Source organism: Chionomys nivalis, chromosome 22 (assembly GCF_950005125.1).
Source record: "Chionomys nivalis chromosome 22, mChiNiv1.1, whole genome shotgun sequence".
Lineage (NCBI taxonomy): Eukaryota > Metazoa > Chordata > Mammalia > Rodentia > Cricetidae > Chionomys > Chionomys nivalis.
The window spans coordinates 18,928,674-18,947,522 of NC_080107.1; the positions used below are offsets into that span (position 1 = coordinate 18,928,674).

Here is an 18,849-nt window from a genome sequence, read left to right on the forward strand (position 1 = left end):
TGAAATCTTTCTCTTCAGGGCTAAGAGTAACGCCTCATTATGTAACTTTCAAACTCTCCAAAGGGCTGTTGAACTTGAACCCTGGAAGACAGGATTAATGCAGGTAAAAATCGTATCCGTAACGCGGGACAAAACTAGCACAAAATAGGAATTTTAGGCATTGATGCCATGTCTCAGGGCTATGTCCTCCTCCTGCTGGGTCATGGACAGACCGTCATTGATTTGTCTCTTAGTTTAAGATTAAAATAAAATTGTGGGCTCTCACTACTGGAAGCATATGCCCATGAAAATTCCGTATGATGGATGCTAATATAATAAAGCCGAGCGATTTAAACTGCTTTGTCTCCTTAGATTCTAGTCCCAAATGTAATATGCATGTGTGTCCCTTTTGATAGCTTTGAAGCAACACTGAGTCTCGGGAAAAGCTTTTCAGTTATATTCTTTCTCAAATACTCTCGACTGTCACATAAGGACTGCTGGTTTTTAAGAAAGCCAAAATAAAAATCTCTTCCCTCTTGTCTCAAGTTATACTAAGAAGGAAGGGCGGAAATCAAAATATTAGCTTTATTATTTATAAAGTCTCGTCAGAGAATGTGACGGAGGTAAACAGTGTGCCTTCTAACACGCCCCCCCCCACACAATTACAGTTGTACAAACATGGGTACCGTTGTAGAGTTCCAGGATTTGCCCATGGGGCTTGGCACTTAGAGCTCTACGGAATAAATCAGAAGCATGTTTTCCACAGGGAGAAAGCTGCCAGGAACCAGCCAGAAGGCCCCATTCATAAGCAGGTCTCCTAAGAACTCAGAGAAGTCCCTCTTCTGTTTTATTTGGGGCCAGGGACACAATTCTAATGGGACTCCCTTAAAGCAGAAGGAGGTATTTGGAATGCAAGAGCAGCGACCCAACTACGTGTATTGCTTTTTAATCCATTGAGTCCCTCAGTAAATGCACTCTTTAAAAGTGTACTCTGCTTATTAATTTACCCCACACTTCAGATGAGTGATAGCATGTTTTTTTGTTTGTTTGTTTATATATTGTTAAAATGGCCAGTTTCTACATAGAGAAGCTAAATTTTGCAAAACATGGTAGGGTATGATGTCCTGGACAGAGCATCCATCTTAAGAATGAATGTATCGGTCATTACAAAAGATGCTGCTAGCTGACAGATTACATCCCGAGTCTGGAGATTGATTTAGTCACAGGCCATATCCAATGGTTGTGCTCTGTGCTGGGAGACAAGGACCTGTCATGTTGCCCTGTTATGACAGCGCTGCATGCTCCATAGCTTGCTGGAGGCTTGGCTCGAGTCTCTGTAACAGACATTAAAACCTGCATTCCCTCATGACCCCATCCTTCCTTCTTTAACCCCTCAAGCATCATCTCAATATGGCCCTTCCTCATGCCACAAATTACTAGCCCCCAAAACGTGACCTAAACAGCATATTTGAGAAGGAAATACAGTCTATGCAAGATCATTTCTACATGTAATAATCACAAGGTTAAAAGGTGATTATTTTAACCACCACCAAATGAACTCAGCATTCAACAGAAATACAACATAGGTGCTGATGAAGGTTGCTTGATAATGCACAACTAAAAGTTGTCCAACGCCATGTGACAGCTTCCCAGAAGGCCATTTGCAGCTTCTGAGGTTTTCCTGTGTAATTAATTAGGTTTCCACCTTCCAGGTTTACCCCTAGAAAAGCTGCAGCACAGGTAAGACTTTTCTCACATCTGTTCTTTGATTGGGTTTTGATATGATGCATGTTGTTTAAATGTAACTTAAAATGCTTGCTTCTCTGTGGATTAAAAAACAAAGTCACTGAAGAATTAAAAGATGTGTTGGCACTGGTCTACAAGCAATCCTGGCTGAAAGTGAAATGTTATTTTTAAAAGTAGTCACATTTTTGTTTCCATCCTATACACAGGCCCTGGCCTCCCCATTTCAACTCTCCACGATGGCAGAACAGACCAAGGTACTCTCCTGCCTCTAAAGATATCCTGAGTGGTTTATCATGAGCCACTGCAGTGGGCATAGTCAGTTCATCTACCTGGAGAGGAGGAATTATAAAGCCACGTTGTCATCATAAAGTGTATTATTTCACAGATTCAGATGTTGCTTGGATTAAACTTGATCACTTGAGGCTTGGTACTTATTGGCAGAGGCAATGTGACATAATAGAAATTGCACCACAGAGATCGGTTCTCTCCTCCCCCGACCTTCTAAAACTGCAGAAGATTAGAATCAGAAAGAATATTTACACATATTCTTTCTCCTCAAAAAACAAAAAAAGAATTCCTGCTTTTTGAGGAGCTGCTTCTTCTTCTTCTTCTTCTTCTTCTTCTTCTTCTTCTTCTTCTTCTTCTTCTTCTTCTTCTTCTTCTTCTTCTTCTTCTTCCTCCTCCTCCTCCTACTCCTCCTCTTCCTCCTCCTCCTCCTCCTCTTCCTCTTCTTTTTCTTCTTCTTTTCCTCCTTCTCCTCCTCCTCCATCTACTTCTTCTTCATATTATTCTTATTGCATCACCCCCATACTGGCAAAGAATCCAAACATTACTTCTCCGATTCAGTTCGGAGCAGAGAGGATTGCCATGCCAGCACTGCCGTTTGTTTTGCATTGAGTTAACAGCTATATCACATTGCTGCCATGTGTGAAATCCCTGGAATTTGGGGATGCTTTCCATTTTTAACGGCTGTCATCAGAATTCTCCTCTACCTTGAATTCGTGATGGCGGTTAAAGCCGTTCACAGTTCAGATGGGCAGTTTTGCTTTCTGCAGGGTTATTCAACTGTATAATTGCCCGGTGTTCTTCCTGATGGCTCCATATTATCCTCTGATTGGCCATTAAATTAAACACCAAAAGATCAGAGTTGCTGGCGAGCAGGGGTGATGTGGGGCAAGCAGATGCTTTTTCCTTCAGCACTCATGCCTGCAGCTGTCCCTGGACAGCCTGGCTGACAAGTCAGGACACTGCTTGGGGATTAGGTTTGTGTCAGGTTAATGGCTCAAGAAGAGGTGAAAATGAAGACGTGTGGAAAAGGCCGGGAATTAAGAAGTAGGACAGTGGATTTAGTTTCATTTTAAAGTTGTTTTAACCTTGTGTCTAATAACAAAATGGTTTGATGCACAACAGATTAAATTCGTTAATTAGACATATTCAACATTCAGGGAACAATACTTTGAAGCAATACTACTTTCAAGTCCTGAAGTTTTTGTTTTAATGGAAATCTCCATAGATATTTAAAGTCCATCTTGTGACCACTCTAAAATATAACTTCTCTTCCTTTCTTCCATAAAATGAAGTTCTATATCCTAGCATTTTTTTTTCTTGATGTTCTTGTTATAGTCTAGGCAGATACTAATCTTTTTAATGCTTTTGAAGTTTTATTACACCACTCTCTATATGCATCATATATATTTTTATATTTTCTAATTCAAGAAACCACTCAAATTCTTTCAGAGAACAGATCCACCAACTTGTCTAATGAGAACAGTATTCTTTCACACTGTATTAGTTACTTTTCTCATTGTTCCAACTGAATCCCTGTAAGAAGCAGCTTGAAGGACACCATCCGTCAGGCTTAGAAAGCATGGTGGCAGGATCCTGAGGCAGCTGGCTCTGTTATACCTGCAGTCTGGGAGCAGAGAAAGGGCAAGAAAGGCAGAGACGAGTCTCTCAGTGACTAATCAGCCTCTACCTCTTGAATGTCCTGAATGAAAAAGTGAAATGTACGCCGTGGCAATGCTGACGCTTGCATGGGCAGTCCATATATGGTGGTTCTGTTGATCTTGTCCATATTGGGCTTTATGGTCTAAGCTGATGAGGATGACTGACCAGGTCTTTTCCTCAAGAGGCCACCAGATCTCATAACAGATAGTTGTGAGCCACCATTTGGCTGCTGGGAATTGAACTCAGGATCTTTGGAAGAGCAGGCAGTGCTCTTAACTGCTGAGTCATCTCTCTAACCCTTCTGAATGTTCTACAACCTTCCAAAATAGCACAAGTTTGTCACTCACTGAAGAGCAAATATTCTAACACATGAGCCTATGGGGGAAACATTTTCCATCCAAACCACAACACATGCTTATCACAAATACAAATATCCAGAGATCAGTCCAGTCCAGTTTGAACTATGCTTGGGAATCCACACTTTTGATAAACATCTAACTGCCATTTTATAGCAGATTCTGAGCACTACATTTAGTTTTTTTTTAAACCCAATATTAATTTCATTTTGTACCAGCAATCTTCATTCAGCAAATATTGAGCATTTACTAATGTAGGTCATATATTATACTAGGTACTATATCTCTAAAATGATAGATGCCAGAGATTGGGCCTTCCTCCTGTCCTCGAGGAGATTAGAGATTAAGGAGCAATGCAAATGTGGGAGCAGGCAAGAGTGAGAAAAAGAAATGTAGGGCTAAGAGAAAGGAAACACGGGAAATACCAAAGCATAGAGGGAGAGCCCCAGTCTAGGTTACCGTGGGTAGGAAATGTTTCCTAATGACATTTGTTAAACTCGAGATTCTTGGATATGCAAGAGGTTGATGCCCTTTTGGATGGTTGACTTGGCGGGTGGGCTGGAATGTTCACTTTTTACTCACAAAGTACTGATGATGAGGAAAAAGACCTTTGAGGAGATGAGGACATTTGTTTTGAATATCCAGTTCAAAGTACTGATAGGGCATGCAAGTCGAGCTGGTTGGCCTATGGTAACTTGATTTTGGGAACTGAATGTAAAAGCGACAGCTGTGCTGAAAAGGATCCTCAAGAAGTTGTTAGTGTATGGAGAATTTGGTGTATATGGCCTTGGGAGTGGAGAGATGGTAAATTAGTAAAAGGGAGCCTTCAGGATGCCAGTACTCAAGAAGTGAAAGACAGAGACTGTTAGGGAGATCAAGGAGAAAATCAAGAGGTCATCAGCCTTGAGATGGGGCTGAGGAAGGGAGAGATAGAAGGGTCTCAAGAAGATACTGGCATACAAATGACAAAGAAGACACAGGGACAGTTACTTTTTATGGGCAGTTTCTAGAGAAGAGTGAAGGAGCTGATGAGATTAAAGTGAAGTTGCACCTGCATAGGAAATTAGTGGGCATTTGTTTGGGCAAAGCCAACAGAGCTTTTACTGCATATGTCTTTGAAGAGAGTAGAAAAGTTGGATACTAGTTGGGAAAAGTTAATGTTCTGAAGATGATAAGTATTTATTGAAGTCTAATTGAAGAAATTATGAGGCTAAAGGGGTTTAAAGAATGCTAGGCACAGCACATAGCATCTGTCTGTAAACTCAATGAGAGAGAGAGAGAGAGAGAGAGAGAGAGAGAGAGAGAGAGAGAGAGAGAGAGGAGAATCAGAAGTTCCAGACTAGCCTTGGCTACATTAACTGCACTATATTTGACCCAAGAAATAGAATAAGAAAGTTCCTGAGAAATTGGGAAGGGTCCAGGAATACATGAAGAGAGTAGTCTCTTGTCATGGGAAAGGAAGAAGAGTTTAGTGGTAGTTTTATGAATGTTTGAAAATCTTAGGGAAAACAATGAGCTTCATTTCCTTTTCCAACAAAGAAGTCATTTGAAAACAGCAGATTCTATTCGAATCAGATACTATGGAAACCCAGAGGTACTAACACTTACCACTGAGGGCCAATTTGAAGTTAGTTGCTTTGGGCATTTCAGGTTCTCATTAAATTAAGTAACTGAATGACCTCAACCTTTTCCACAGATTCTCCACAAAAATTAATTAATATGAAATACAGCATTTTTATACGACAAGCAAAAATCAAATATAAGATCTATCACTTTTAAAATTCAATTCAGTTTTTTTATAAAAAAGTATCTACAAACATATGGAGACATAACCATATCTGATGCTAGACCCCCAGGAGGCTCGAGGAGCAGTAAATATACAAAGAAAAGTGAAGGGAAGAAAGAATATGGTCCAGGCTGTACCACCCCTTACAAACTGATGGCTCATACAGCACAGCTCCATAGAGAAATCCTGACGTCACCTCTCACTCTTACCACAGCCTAGGAAATTCTATTTCTTTTTTAATAGATACAACAACTTCACGTTCACTATTCAGAAGAATACAATTCTAACTACAGAAGTATTGATTAGCTCTCCAATCAAACCTGACACTTCATTAAGTCATAAAATTAAAAGGTTCAATAATTGACAGAAAGGCAATAGAGTTAAAAAATCTTTGTGAGTTTTTAACTTCTAGTAGGTCACAAGTATTTCTTTTCTGATGGGTTACTCAATGCTAATGTGGAACTTATTATGTCTTTTATATAAATCATACCCAAAGCATTTATATGTGTGCTAAGATTAAATATAATAAGTTTTGGAACAAAACGCCACGAGCATACGAAAACAGAGAGCTATACGGGAAGAGGTTTGGCAAACAGAGTAGATATAAGTCTCTAGTTCACTGTCTTCGGTGACCACTTTTCAAAAACGAATATAAACAAAAATCTTCAGGATTTATTTTGTAGCAATTACCATATCTCACAAGTCATCCACTTTTCCCTTTCACAGAAAATATAACTCTACATATTGTATGGAAGCCTAATTTTTCTCATGAAGATGCTAGTATCAAATTAAAACTTAGTTTTAAAAGCTTCCTTAATATAGACCCATTTACATGTATTGCCAATATGTAACATTCAGAGGATCAATTAATTTACTCAGTATGAAACATTAGAGTGTGGAAAATATAACTGAGCTCAAGTAGAACAGAAACTTTTGTTTTGTTCTGAGGGAGGGCCTTTTAAGCTATTGACCAGGCTAATCTCAAACTCACTTCTATGTGAGCCAAGTGAACCTTGAACTCAGCCTCCCAAACATTGAAACTATAGGTAGGATGTACTACTCTTGACTATGAACAGCAGCTTTGAGGTTATTGATCAGGTATGAGACAGATCAATACTGTGTAGTGTTTTTTGACTGAGATATGTGACAATTTGGGGGAAAGATTTTTAAAGAATCACGTACACAGCAATTTGCTTTCAAAAAAAAGAGAAATTTCTATATTAATCAAATATAACAGGAAAAGGTTAAACACGAATACAAATCTCAGAAACAATGTTAACTCCTCACACTGAATACATTAGGGTTACAGTTATATCACCATTTCACCGAGATGAATCGATGATCTGGTTATTATATTTCCTCCTTTTAGTCAATTAAAATTTTAAAGCAATGTCACCTATTCAGCTCCATGGCTTCACACTGAATAAGTATAGTTGGATGTGGGAAAACATGGTCAAATTAGTATTGTTGCTCTTATGTTTCTGCTCAAAACATTAGAAATGGGCTTTTGGTTTGCATGTTTGTCTGATTGGTTGGTTGGTTTTGGTTGGTTGATGTTCTGAGACAGGGTTTCTCTGTGTGTGGTCCTGGTTGTTCTGGAACTCACTCTGTAGACCAGGCTGGCCTCGAACTCACAGAGATCTGCCTGCCTCAACCTCCTGCGTGCTGGGATTAAAAGCGTGCGCCTCCACTGCCCAGCAAAATGTTGGAAATGATAGTGGCTGTAAGGATCACTGAAGGTCACTAATGGAAGTGTGATGTCCTCACACTCGGACACAGTGCACAGACAGCTCATTATGAATGCCAAGATGAGGTACCTGAAAGACCCTTGCCCAGTTACTCCAGCATTGTCCGTATAAGCTGAAGAAATTTAAAGAAATTTGTATAAATACTATTAACTAATGCTGAACATTGTATGTTTTTAAAGAAATCCAAATACTGGAAGAAAACAAGGAATTGGAAAATGCCCTGAGAAATATCCAGCTGCCTACAGAGGAAATTAAGAAGCTTGATGACGGTGAAATAAGTAAGACCTTTTAAAAACGTCTCACGTAGAGATGTGAAAGTGAACACTTCTCTCACTTAGAAAAAATTACCGAGTAAATGTTATAGTCCAAGCTGTGTGCTATAAGCTCTCATTTAAAATAATGTTTCTGTAACAATATTTAGCTTTGTTAAACATTAGAATATGATTATACATACAGTTGATCATCTACTTTTTCATAGCTCCCTCTCAACACTGACATTTTAAATACAGAGATTATCTAATTTTAATTTTAGAATATATGATTCTAGAATGAAAAGTATTTTGAGATTTATAGTCATTTGCAAATTAGACCTGAAATATGTGATAAAGTCAATTTAAAACTTGTTCTTAATTCTTAATGATTTACCTGGTATGGGTTGCTTTTATGATGTGCATGGTCAAACAGTAATATACCTGTGATGGAATAATTATTCTCTCTTTTTCTGTTTCCAAAGCTTTATGGTATAAGATGATTCTTCCTCCTCAGTTTGACAGATCAAAGAAGTACCCTTTGCTAATCCAAGTGTATGTAATATTTTCTTTAGTGTAAAAACTATTTACTGAAAATATGCTGGATGAAATACACACTTATGAAATAGAATGAACCATTCTCCTTGGTAACAGTTCCTATTGATGCTGTTTTTATATATTCCCCCAGCTAATCAGAGTAAATAAAATATGGCTATTTAAAATAGATCGAGGGAGTTTTGAGATTTGAGATGGACTTGCCTGCATTTGTTGTGTTGAATTTCCTTGGGATGGCAAATTGCCGAATGTGTCAGAATACCTTTGAGATAAAGAGATTGCAGCCAAAAAAAAAAAAAGTGTAAATCATCTTAACATCTTATGTAATTGAGTTAGAAATGAAATAAAGGAATGGAATACATTTAGTGGAATCACACCCAAAATCAGGGCTGACCTACACACAACTTGCTTAAAACACCATGCAGTTTTTTTAGTATATCTTATGTCTGCTTTTAGCAAGTGGCAGGTGGCAGAAATGACGAAAAACCCACACATATTCCTTGAAATGCCAACCCTAGATGTATCCGTTTTGGGGAATGGGAGAGGCTGTGTCCCAAAACAACTTCCTTGTAGCAAACCTCTGGGGGAGCCTGGTCTCCTCTTGACTTAGAGCCAGCTCTGTTATTGATATTGGAATTTTTATCACATAATTGGCCTGGGAATTGCCAGAGTCAGTTCTAGGCTGTGGTGGGAAACTGAATTTTATAAAGAATTCAGAAATTATTTTGTATTTTTCCTTTAGGTATGGAGGTCCCTGCAGCCAGAGTGTCAAATCTGTCTTTGCTGTTCATTGGATAACTTATCTTGCAAGTAAGGAGGGGATAGTTGTTGCCTTGGTGGATGGCCGAGGCACTGCTTTCCAAGGTGACAAGTTCCTGTACGCGGTGTATCGAAAGCTGGGTGTGTATGAAGTGGAGGACCAGATCGTCGCTGTCAGGTGAGCGCCGCTCCATCGAGCTGTCCACACACAACAGATGTGGCACAAACACTAGTGTAGTTCAAACTGCGGCCCCTGAACACGGTAGTGTTCCCACTGAGCTATACACCTAACCATGTTTTCAATTCCTGATGGCTTCCATTTTTTGTGCTTTTTTTTTTTTTTGGTCTAGTTTCCTGAAATGATTATTGGTTATAAACGGATCTTTTGGACCAAATATGGGGAAAGTTGTTCACTGAAAGGGGCTAATAAACGTGCAGAAAAAATACTGGATAGATGTGAAACATTCCAAAGCACTTTTATTTATTGTCATGGCTCACATTTGGAAAAGTGAAAGAAAAATATTACATAACTTTAGCAATAATCTTCAGGAAATCAAATATCCAAAGGCATTCAATCATTGTTGGTCCTACTCTTTAGTTTAGAAACGGATCAGATTTTCATCGCAGTACAAGTTCTAGGTGTTGGGAATTCATTTGTGATTAAACTTGCCGTCAATTTTTGCTATGCTAGCATGAAGGTATTTGCCAATTTTCCTTTGACAAAAAGCTCCTGTTTTGATATAATAGAAATATTATTATAAGAGCATTTGGAAGGAAGGCAGATCTAATTTCTTCCCCTCCAGCCAGATTTCTTTTTTAATTGAGCTCTACATTTTTTTCTCTGCTCCCCTCCCTACCTCTGCCCTCCCCTTTAACCCCACCTAGATTTCTAACCACAGTTTATGATCCCACCATCTCTTTTGAATCGCAAAGGATGTCGGGAAAACTGCTGCTGCCCTGCTATAATGTGAGCAGGCGGGGATAGTGAATAAGAGCTTATCAGTCTAAAAGCAATGGGCTAACTGGCTGATTGCATTAATAGACACAGATGATTTTGTCCATGCAACAATTTATGATTGAACACCTATTCAGAAGAAAGAGCAATTTAGAGAATTCAATAAGAATATTTGTTATCCCCTTAGCGCTATTGTTATTAGCAATATTGATCAACATTTGCAAAAGAGATTATATTTAACAGCTAGAATAAAGACCCAGACAGCACCTGTTTCTGTATTTCTGACTCTAATCAAAGCAGAAAAGTTTAGATTCATATGTAACTAATTTTAAGAATAGAACGGCAGTCATGACTCATAGATTCCAATGTTTCTTCCTTTCAATGACTAGTCATTTATGCACGGATAAAATGTTCGATTAAAGCATTCAATTGTAATAAAATAGAGTAAATTAATGACTAAATTGTTAAACCAAAGTCTATAATTAGTCCCTCACTTCTTGGAGGCTGCATGATTCTCACTGGTCCAGATTTTTGACATTTTTACTATTAATTTATTTGGAAGAACTTTGTCCAGTGGAGAAATGATTCAAAATGAACTCCTCTGGGGTAACAGAGAACTTTATATTTTGCTTTTGTATGTTTGTTTTTATTTTTGCAGCATTGGAATCCAAGCCCAGGACCTTGTAAATATTAATCAGTCACTAACCCACTGAGCTAAATCCTCAGCTTAGCTTTTCCAGATGATGATGTGTCCTGTCAAGAGTATGAGCACATTTGTCAGAGTTCTAGCATTAATTCTTCAGGTGTTTTGTTAGAGGTGCATCTGGGCATTTTCTATTAATAATTAAGACAATGAAAAACACCAAGGAAATATAAACCAAAGACTTCCCAAAGGCTTGGAGATAAAAATTACAATTCATTGTTTCTTCTTTAACTGTCTCTTAAGATGGATAGGATTAGAAGGTTGTTTGTTTTGGCTTTGGCTTAAAATAATCATAATCATACAGTCCACCAACAACAAAATACGTCATGGTATTTAAGGCATTAATTTACCATCACAAATACTGTACTGAACAAAAAAAGAATTCTTAATTTCCTCCATTGAGGGAATTAAAAGCATAGATCTGAAGCCCATGCAAAGATCTTAATGAAAATTCTTATTTCTAGCCTTCAATATAGAGAACACAGAGCCACAGTTTTTACCTTGTATCAGTTTTGCTTTGATACCAACTTGTCTTTGGTACTTAATTGCAGGTGTGCCAGAGGTAGAAACTGGTAGCCATTACCTTCCCTGAACTTTTTTTCTCAGTCAGAACCTAGGGAAAGCTTCCCTGAAATAGGGTGAGCATACAGCCACCCATGTGTTCAGCCCTTTAACAACGGCACCCCAGATTTTAATAATACATTCTGTACAAAATGGCGCAATTTGCAGTCCTGACTTTCAATGCATTTATAATCTGTTAAGCATGGATGGATGGCCTGCATTCTATGGGGACAGCACTACTTATAGATGAAACTTTGAGCAAACTCCTCAGTGAACAGAGTGGCTGCATGGCCCATTCAAGCAACACATCCAACAGTAGAGAGAGTTCCAGCTCCTGGCCTTGGCTTTGCTTGAAATCTCTGTTCTATGAACATGTAAAGGGGGCCTTTGAACCCGATCCCTAAAAAAAGGAAAAGTTAAGGAGGAGAAAATAATGATCCCAAGGATGACCCAACTCCTTCTCTCTCTCTCTTTCTCTAAGTGTTTTAGAAATCACACACCAAACCCTGACCCAAGGAAATGGGTTTGTAAGCCCTTGACTGCCACTGTCAAATCACCCCAGAAATGGAACATTTTCCTTGAATCTCTTATTAATTTGACATAGGTGAATTAGGAACAGAAAACTATATATGTGTGCTTGAGACAGCAGCAAATATGAGCCAAGCCAAGATAATAAGTTTAAAGACAGTGAAAAATAGAGGAAGACAAGACAAATATGACGTCACAGCTTGTCTGTGCGTGAGAATGCTTCTAAAGACAGCTCTGGTGAAGAAGGAACATGACTCCCTCGGGCTCCTTGGAAAATGTTACATAAAAGAAAATCATAAAATTTTTGAAATTACAGGGTCAGCTCCACATATTTGGAGTCTCTTGGCATTGTTTATATTCTCATAGTTCTAATTTTATGTAATTTAAGGGTTAATGGTGAAAAATTACAAGAGAAAAAAATATATTATCACACTTATAGATGGTGTCGAAGAGAAAGTTTCTCAAATAGTAAAATGGATCGCTAGGATTCAAGATGACTTAGCTGAGAGTCCTTTTCATGTGGAAAAAAATTGGAAGTTCAGTTCAACCTCTAAGATTTGTTACTACGACTGTGCTGATAATACCATATTATCAGTTCTTTCTGATAACCTTCCAGGAAGCTTTTCAGATTTTGGAAGTGAAATTTACAGAGCCCCGTTGATCTCAAAAGGCTCGTATTATCTAGCTAACCTTTAACCTAGTCCTGCCACATTAAGTGTTAATGTTTCATTTCCATGTTGACCACCGCTCCTATCATTTCCTGTAAATGTCATCCTTTCAGAACACACCTAGGAAGGGCACGGATAAGACTTTCCTGTTTCCATGGATCACCTGTTATTTGCTTTGTGCCCCAAATGCAACGTAGAATGATTGTTAGCTTCTGGGAGATCATAAAATCCTGAGCGATTTTATGGCTCAGGACCGTCTTCCAACACCAGTAGCGGAACTAGCTATATTTTTTTAAACAAGAAAATGAACCTTCTCGTCCCACATTTGGGTTTTGAAATTTGTGTGAGAATGGCTGAAGGGCCACATATTTTTTGCGTGCTTGCTCGCTTTCCCTTGATCAGCTTCCACTCAGGTAGCAATTTTCCGTTTGCTACTCCGTTTCTTCCCTGTACACTCAGTGTCCTTCAGAATTCGTGTCGGGTAAGCTGTGACTAACGGGGCCTCTTCCCATCTGTTTGTCCCGGGCATTTGCCCAACTCCTCAGTTCGTCAGAAACGTGCATGCTGAGTCGATGCAATGAGAAAAATGGTTGCTATAAAATCCCTTTAAGTAACTCTACAGAGCTGGCAAAAAGAACTCAGAGGTAGGGCGCTAGCTAGCATAGGATACCTAAAGACCTAGGTTCTATGCCCAGAACAACAAAGGAAAAGGAGAACCCATTATTCAACTAACAAAACACACTTGTTCTCTACTTCTGGAGAACAGATGAGAAAGTCATTAACAGAAAGCCATTAACAGAAACCAGAGGCCACACCGCTGTATTTTATGGGGCTGTCTCTGGGTTCCCCTCTTACCCCTGCTTACTTACTGTGTCATTCCCTAGAGCCCGCCCACTCCCATCACACCTATCTCTCTTGCTTCTCTCTGCTTCTAAAGTTGTATTGAGGCTTTATCAACCTATTCCCCCAAATAAATCTCATTTTCTCTATTATACTGAGGAATTGAGGTACAAGTGACCAGCATGCCTTGCTTTGTGTTGACTAGATGTTTCCTGGGACTTTCAAAGGTTGTTTTTCTTACAGTTCATTATTCCCGAGGAAAAGAATGTTTTCAAAGCTTCTTGGAAATGTGATGGAGCCAAGCAAATCAATTCAACATTTTAATTGTTCCTAATTACAATACATAATTGTCTATACAATGGTAAATTGGAGACTCCTGTTTATGAATGTCAAGAAGGATGGCTGTTTTTTTTTTTTCTCTGAATAGGACTTAACATCAAAATGAGTATCAACAAGTAAGCAAATAAGGTGATACAAATTTATTAAAAATTGAATCAAAATGAAACAAAAATCCTTCCAAGACCCAAGGATTTGGGAAATTTGGTACTCCTTAGTGGAGCCATTGTGTTCTAATGAGGCAATCTGAGGACAGGCTTTGGTAAAAAGGTTCAAACAAGGTTTAATCTCCTGAGGGCACTGGGATCGCTGCAGATAAAGAACAGAGCCTAAGATGATCCTTTTATTCTCTGCCGAAAACATGATACTTTTATTTTACTTATTTGTAAATGCAGCCTTATTATGCACGTGTTTAAACAAAGAAATGAAGCGTTTCTATTAAATCTTTGGATTAAATATGCTTGTATAATGAAGTAAATGTCATGTGTACACAATTAAAATTCTAAAAATTTGTTTCTTTCACTTTAGAAAATTCATAGAAATGGGTTTCATTGATGAAAAAAGAATAGCCATATGGGGCTGGGTGAGTTGCTTTATAAGTTCCCTGCCTGTTATTCAGTTTGGTAATCCTCGTTTTCTCAAGTGTTCGCTTAGAAGGTTTTTCATGAAATGTCAGTGTTGCAACATAATTTAATCTGTCAATAGAAACAGTCAATTTGGATAATATCAGCCCTGAAGTGGTGGTTTTAAGTGTTTGTTCCTTTCTTTAATTCAATTTCTTCTTTGTATAACAAATGAACTCATAATTGACATATTTTTACTTAATTTTTGGTGCTGAATTATAACATACCAAACTGAACTATGCCTATCAAAGGTTTGACTGCCTCTCTGATTTTGAATTTAATAGCTATTGTATGTTTTATGTTTCATTTTAATGAAAAGATGAGTTAAAGTTTGAAATTATAGAAACTTTCAGTGCATTTTATTTAGCTCAGTGTAGTCCTTCCAGGGCTGTTAGACATTTTTATCTTTTTGGACAATCAGATTCTCCTAGTAGACCCAATATGAATTTTTGCTAACTTGAAGAGAAGCATTATTTGGCTACCTAGATATTGGTTATGGATATGGAACTCCCTCCCACGTTTGAGGAGTGATGTATTTATTGAAAAAAAACACAAAAATGAGTGGCAGAAGTGATTAGTTGTGAGTCGTGAAGTCACTGGTGAAGACACTCTAGAGAAATAGTGAAAAGAGTTTAGGTTTGCCCATTACAAATTATGATAACTGGCCTTCAATGACATTTGCCTGCTTTACCTTTTGGTCTGAATTTGTACATTTGAAAGTCAGTTTGTGGTCAGTTGAGCTTGGGTTGTTTTTCTTGGCTGATTTCTCTGAGAGAGGCCTGCACAAGATAGAGGGAATGAGACACACGTGGAGAGGGACCTGCAGGATCCAGCTCAACTCCCAGCTCAGTGGTCAGATGAAAAAGAGTTAGGAATTTGGAGAAAGTTGTTATTTCAAGCCAATTTGTCCTTCTCAAAACTAATGTTACGTATCTAAACAGAGTTGGGCTTCAAATGGGTAAAAACAAGTGAAATATTTTTATAGGGGAATATTTCAGATAAGATTTTTCCTACCACCCATTTTTGTGAAATTCCTAAAGTCAGTCTTTGACAGAGTCTCATTTTAAGCAAATACTGTACAAAATCCTTAACATTTTGCTTAGAACTGTGCTTTGATTTTGCTGCAGGCTCTGAGTAACCATAAGTTAAAACTTTCCATTTCATTTATAGAATATGGTTATGGATTAGTTCGGTAGAGACTCTTCTATGTGGGATGATTGAAAACCCACACATCGCCCCACAGTACATCCGTATCAGCCCAGAATCCTTCAATAAGAGACTCTTGCCCTACCGGATTGTGTCAATGCCGTCAAAGACATAAATCTGTTCGTCTCCCTGCACTGCTTACGCTCTCGCATGGCAGTTACCATGAAGCAGACAGTGAGCATGTTCAAAAGGAGACAGCAATGAGTAGATTACCTGCCTGCTTAAGTAGCCCCCAGTCAGCTAAAGGAAACAAGGTGCAAAAATATATAATACTACATTTCTTTTTGTACACAACTCCATTCTTATTAGCCCATATTTCTGATCTCTAGTTCATCTATCTCTTCATCCTTGTATATTTCCATTATATCTCAACTAGGTCTTATATTAAGCAATTTATTTTATTTTTTGCAGACATAGTCTCATGCATCTTAGCTTAACTTGCAACTGCCTATATATCTGAGAATGACCTGGAACTTCTGATCATCCTGACTGTATCTCCCAAGTGCTGGGATGACAGACATGCACTACTTTCCCCCATTTTTTTGTGGCCTTAGAGATCTAGCTTGGTCTTCACACATGCTAGGCAAGCCCTATACCAACAGAATCACATCCTCAGCCCTCATGATAGGTTCTTTATGGACAAAAGGGTGAATAAGTTATAGATTTGACCCTCATATGGGCAAAGAGTGGAAAAGCAATGGTTTATTACTCATCGTACAAAACAACAGAAAGAAAAGAGGTTAATTGTGCCTGTGAGAGCTAATAGAGACGTCAGAAATGAGTCAGAGTCTTTGATGGGCAAAAATAGCTTAGTAAATGAACATTTGAGAATGTGAAGACCACATTTATCCTGGTCTGGATAAAGCAAAGACACATGTTTGAGTTGATCAAGAATATGTTAAACTTTGAAAGTCTAAAGAATCATGAAGAGAAGTTTGGAGATATGTCAGGAGAAGTAGGTCAAGAAGTAACCAGGACCTTTTAGGCCACATGAAAGAGAATGTGTGTGGCTTTTTACATTTTGTACCTCTGAGACCACTGTAGTCTTTAAGTTCCTTAAATGTTAATATGTTTCTGAGTGTGGCCATAACCCATACATCAATATTTTGTAAACCATTGGAGCAAACTCTGTGGTTTCAAAGATGATGGCTGGCCATTTGTACTCACTTCTCTTCTGAGTCTTATACATCAGCAGCTTACCAGGCATCTTTCCTTCAGGAGATGACATTCATGGGCTTCAAGTTTCATTTACTCCAAGCTAATCTTAAAACAAGCCCTCATCATCACTGAAGACCCTCATCTACCAAGTCACCCAAATTAGAAAGCTCAGAAGAATTACTTCCTATCTTTAATCTCTCTGAGCTCAACATTGATTAGTGAATTCTTTTTCCACTTCTAATGACTAAGTAATGACTGCCATCTGTAATGACCTTATTTGATTTCAATTTCTTCATGTGTCATTAAACCAGAACTTCTCTAATGTAAGGTATGTATCACCCAAAAAAAAAAAAAAAACTTCTTAAAACACAGTGTCCAGTTTCTTACCACCAGAAAGTCTACTTGAGCTCAGAGATTCCATTTCTGAGCCAATTCCAGGAAATGCTGTTGCTTCTGGTCTATGCTCTCAGGCTGGGCAGTTTCTAATTAAGTTATTTTAATTATTTCTTAACTGACTTGGTCAACCCTCACAAACTCCAATGTTGTTTGAAATATTGTCATTCTGAGATTTTTTTTAGTCTTTCACAATTGTATATATATAATATATTACAAATTACATACATAAATATAATACACACATACATACACACACTATATGTTATATATGTGTATATATACATATATATATATATATATATATATATATATATATATATATATATGAACTTTGGTCATTTTCACCCTTTATTACCCTCTCTCTACTCCTACCATCTGCCTCCAGAACCTTTTTCCAACAAGCCCTCCTCATACCTTCATGACCTTTGAGATGTGAGATGTTTTTGTTTATTGGGTTTTTTCTTTGTTTTTTTTTTCTTTTTTTACTTCTGACTAACTGATTTTTTATTAAGGTTGCTTGCACTAGCATGAGTTATGGACAAGTATTTACTAGGATATAACATGGGCAATATTTCAGTGACAATACCACTAAATAAAATGACTCTCCTCCCCCAGCAGTTAACTGCTAACCATCCCACAGAGAGGAAGGTTTTCTGAATCCTCTCCATGTATGATGAAAAGCTGACAGGTCTTGTTCAGGATAACTACAGTTACTTTGAGTCCATGAACACGAAGTCCACGTCAGCAACTTTTTTCCGCCTTTGGTCTCTTAAATTCCTTTTGTCTTCTCATCCAGTCTACAGAGTTCTCTGGGCCTTGAAGGAAGTGATAAATGTTGCTAACTTGTCCTCATTCTCAGGACTTATTCTCAGGAGTCTCCTCATTAATCATTGCCCACTCCAAAAGTAAGCTTTTATGACAAACCACAGGGAGCAGTGCTAATGTGTGGGTTTAAACATCATTTTAAAAGCAAAATCAGATAACGTGTCCATTTAGCAAGGCAACAGTAGCAGAATCCACCCTTTGACCTTCTTAGACTCATTCTCTTGAGGAGGCCTAGAGAGTGAAATGGGTCTCAAAATTAATCCTATACCTTAATGTTTTCCCCAAAATTGTCCCACTCATACCAGGAGATTTTTTTCCAGGAAAATATTCTATGGTCCAACAGTTTGGGAAATAGATGTTTATTAAGAATAGTGTGTTTAGTCCCCATGAAAGACTAGTAAAGAATTGTTAAACTTTTTTTGTTTAGCACAAAAAAATATTTTATTCCACAATTATTGATGCCTTCTCTTTCTGTAAGCACATATTGATAGTATGAAAAAATATGATTTCATGGATATCTCTATGAGAAGAGCTGTTGTCATTAATAATACCCCTGTATAGGTGTCTTAGAAAGATAATGTCATAGATTAGAAGGCACCCTGAGGATAGAAAAGGGGCCTTGAATGATAACACTGGGCACAAATTGCAAAGGCCTACAGTTAGCTAGAGAGGCAAGCAATGGGAAGAGGCCATAACCTTTTCCCATGCAGAATAATAAGTTAAAGGGTTGGGTGTTAATGTTCCATATCAGGAAGGAAGGTATCTTTTTCTGGGTAATATTAAGTATTTCTGTGGCCTGTCAAATAGGTCGTGGCCAACCTAGCTAATACTATTTATAACTGGTTTCTAAATAAGCTTCAAATCCTATATTTTCTTCCAAGATATGGACTTAGAGACAGAAAGAGAGGCATTTTCAACACCACTTT

General features: G+C 38.0%; 1 protein-coding gene across 1 annotated transcript in view; it reads left to right on the forward strand.

Annotated features, from left to right (window-relative positions):
- Fap (fibroblast activation protein alpha) overlaps nt 1-18,849 on the forward strand; it is a 69,450-nt gene that overhangs the window by 43,312 nt on the left and 7,289 nt on the right. Inside the window, exons 17-21 of the mRNA XM_057755748.1 lie at nt 1,932-1,979; nt 7,742-7,840; nt 8,296-8,365; nt 9,108-9,302; nt 14,244-14,298. Of these exons, the coding sequence (XP_057611731.1) occupies nt 1,932-1,979; nt 7,742-7,840; nt 8,296-8,365; nt 9,108-9,302; nt 14,244-14,298 (467 nt within the window). The remainder of the gene's footprint in view (nt 1-1,931; nt 1,980-7,741; nt 7,841-8,295; nt 8,366-9,107; nt 9,303-14,243; nt 14,299-18,849) is intronic.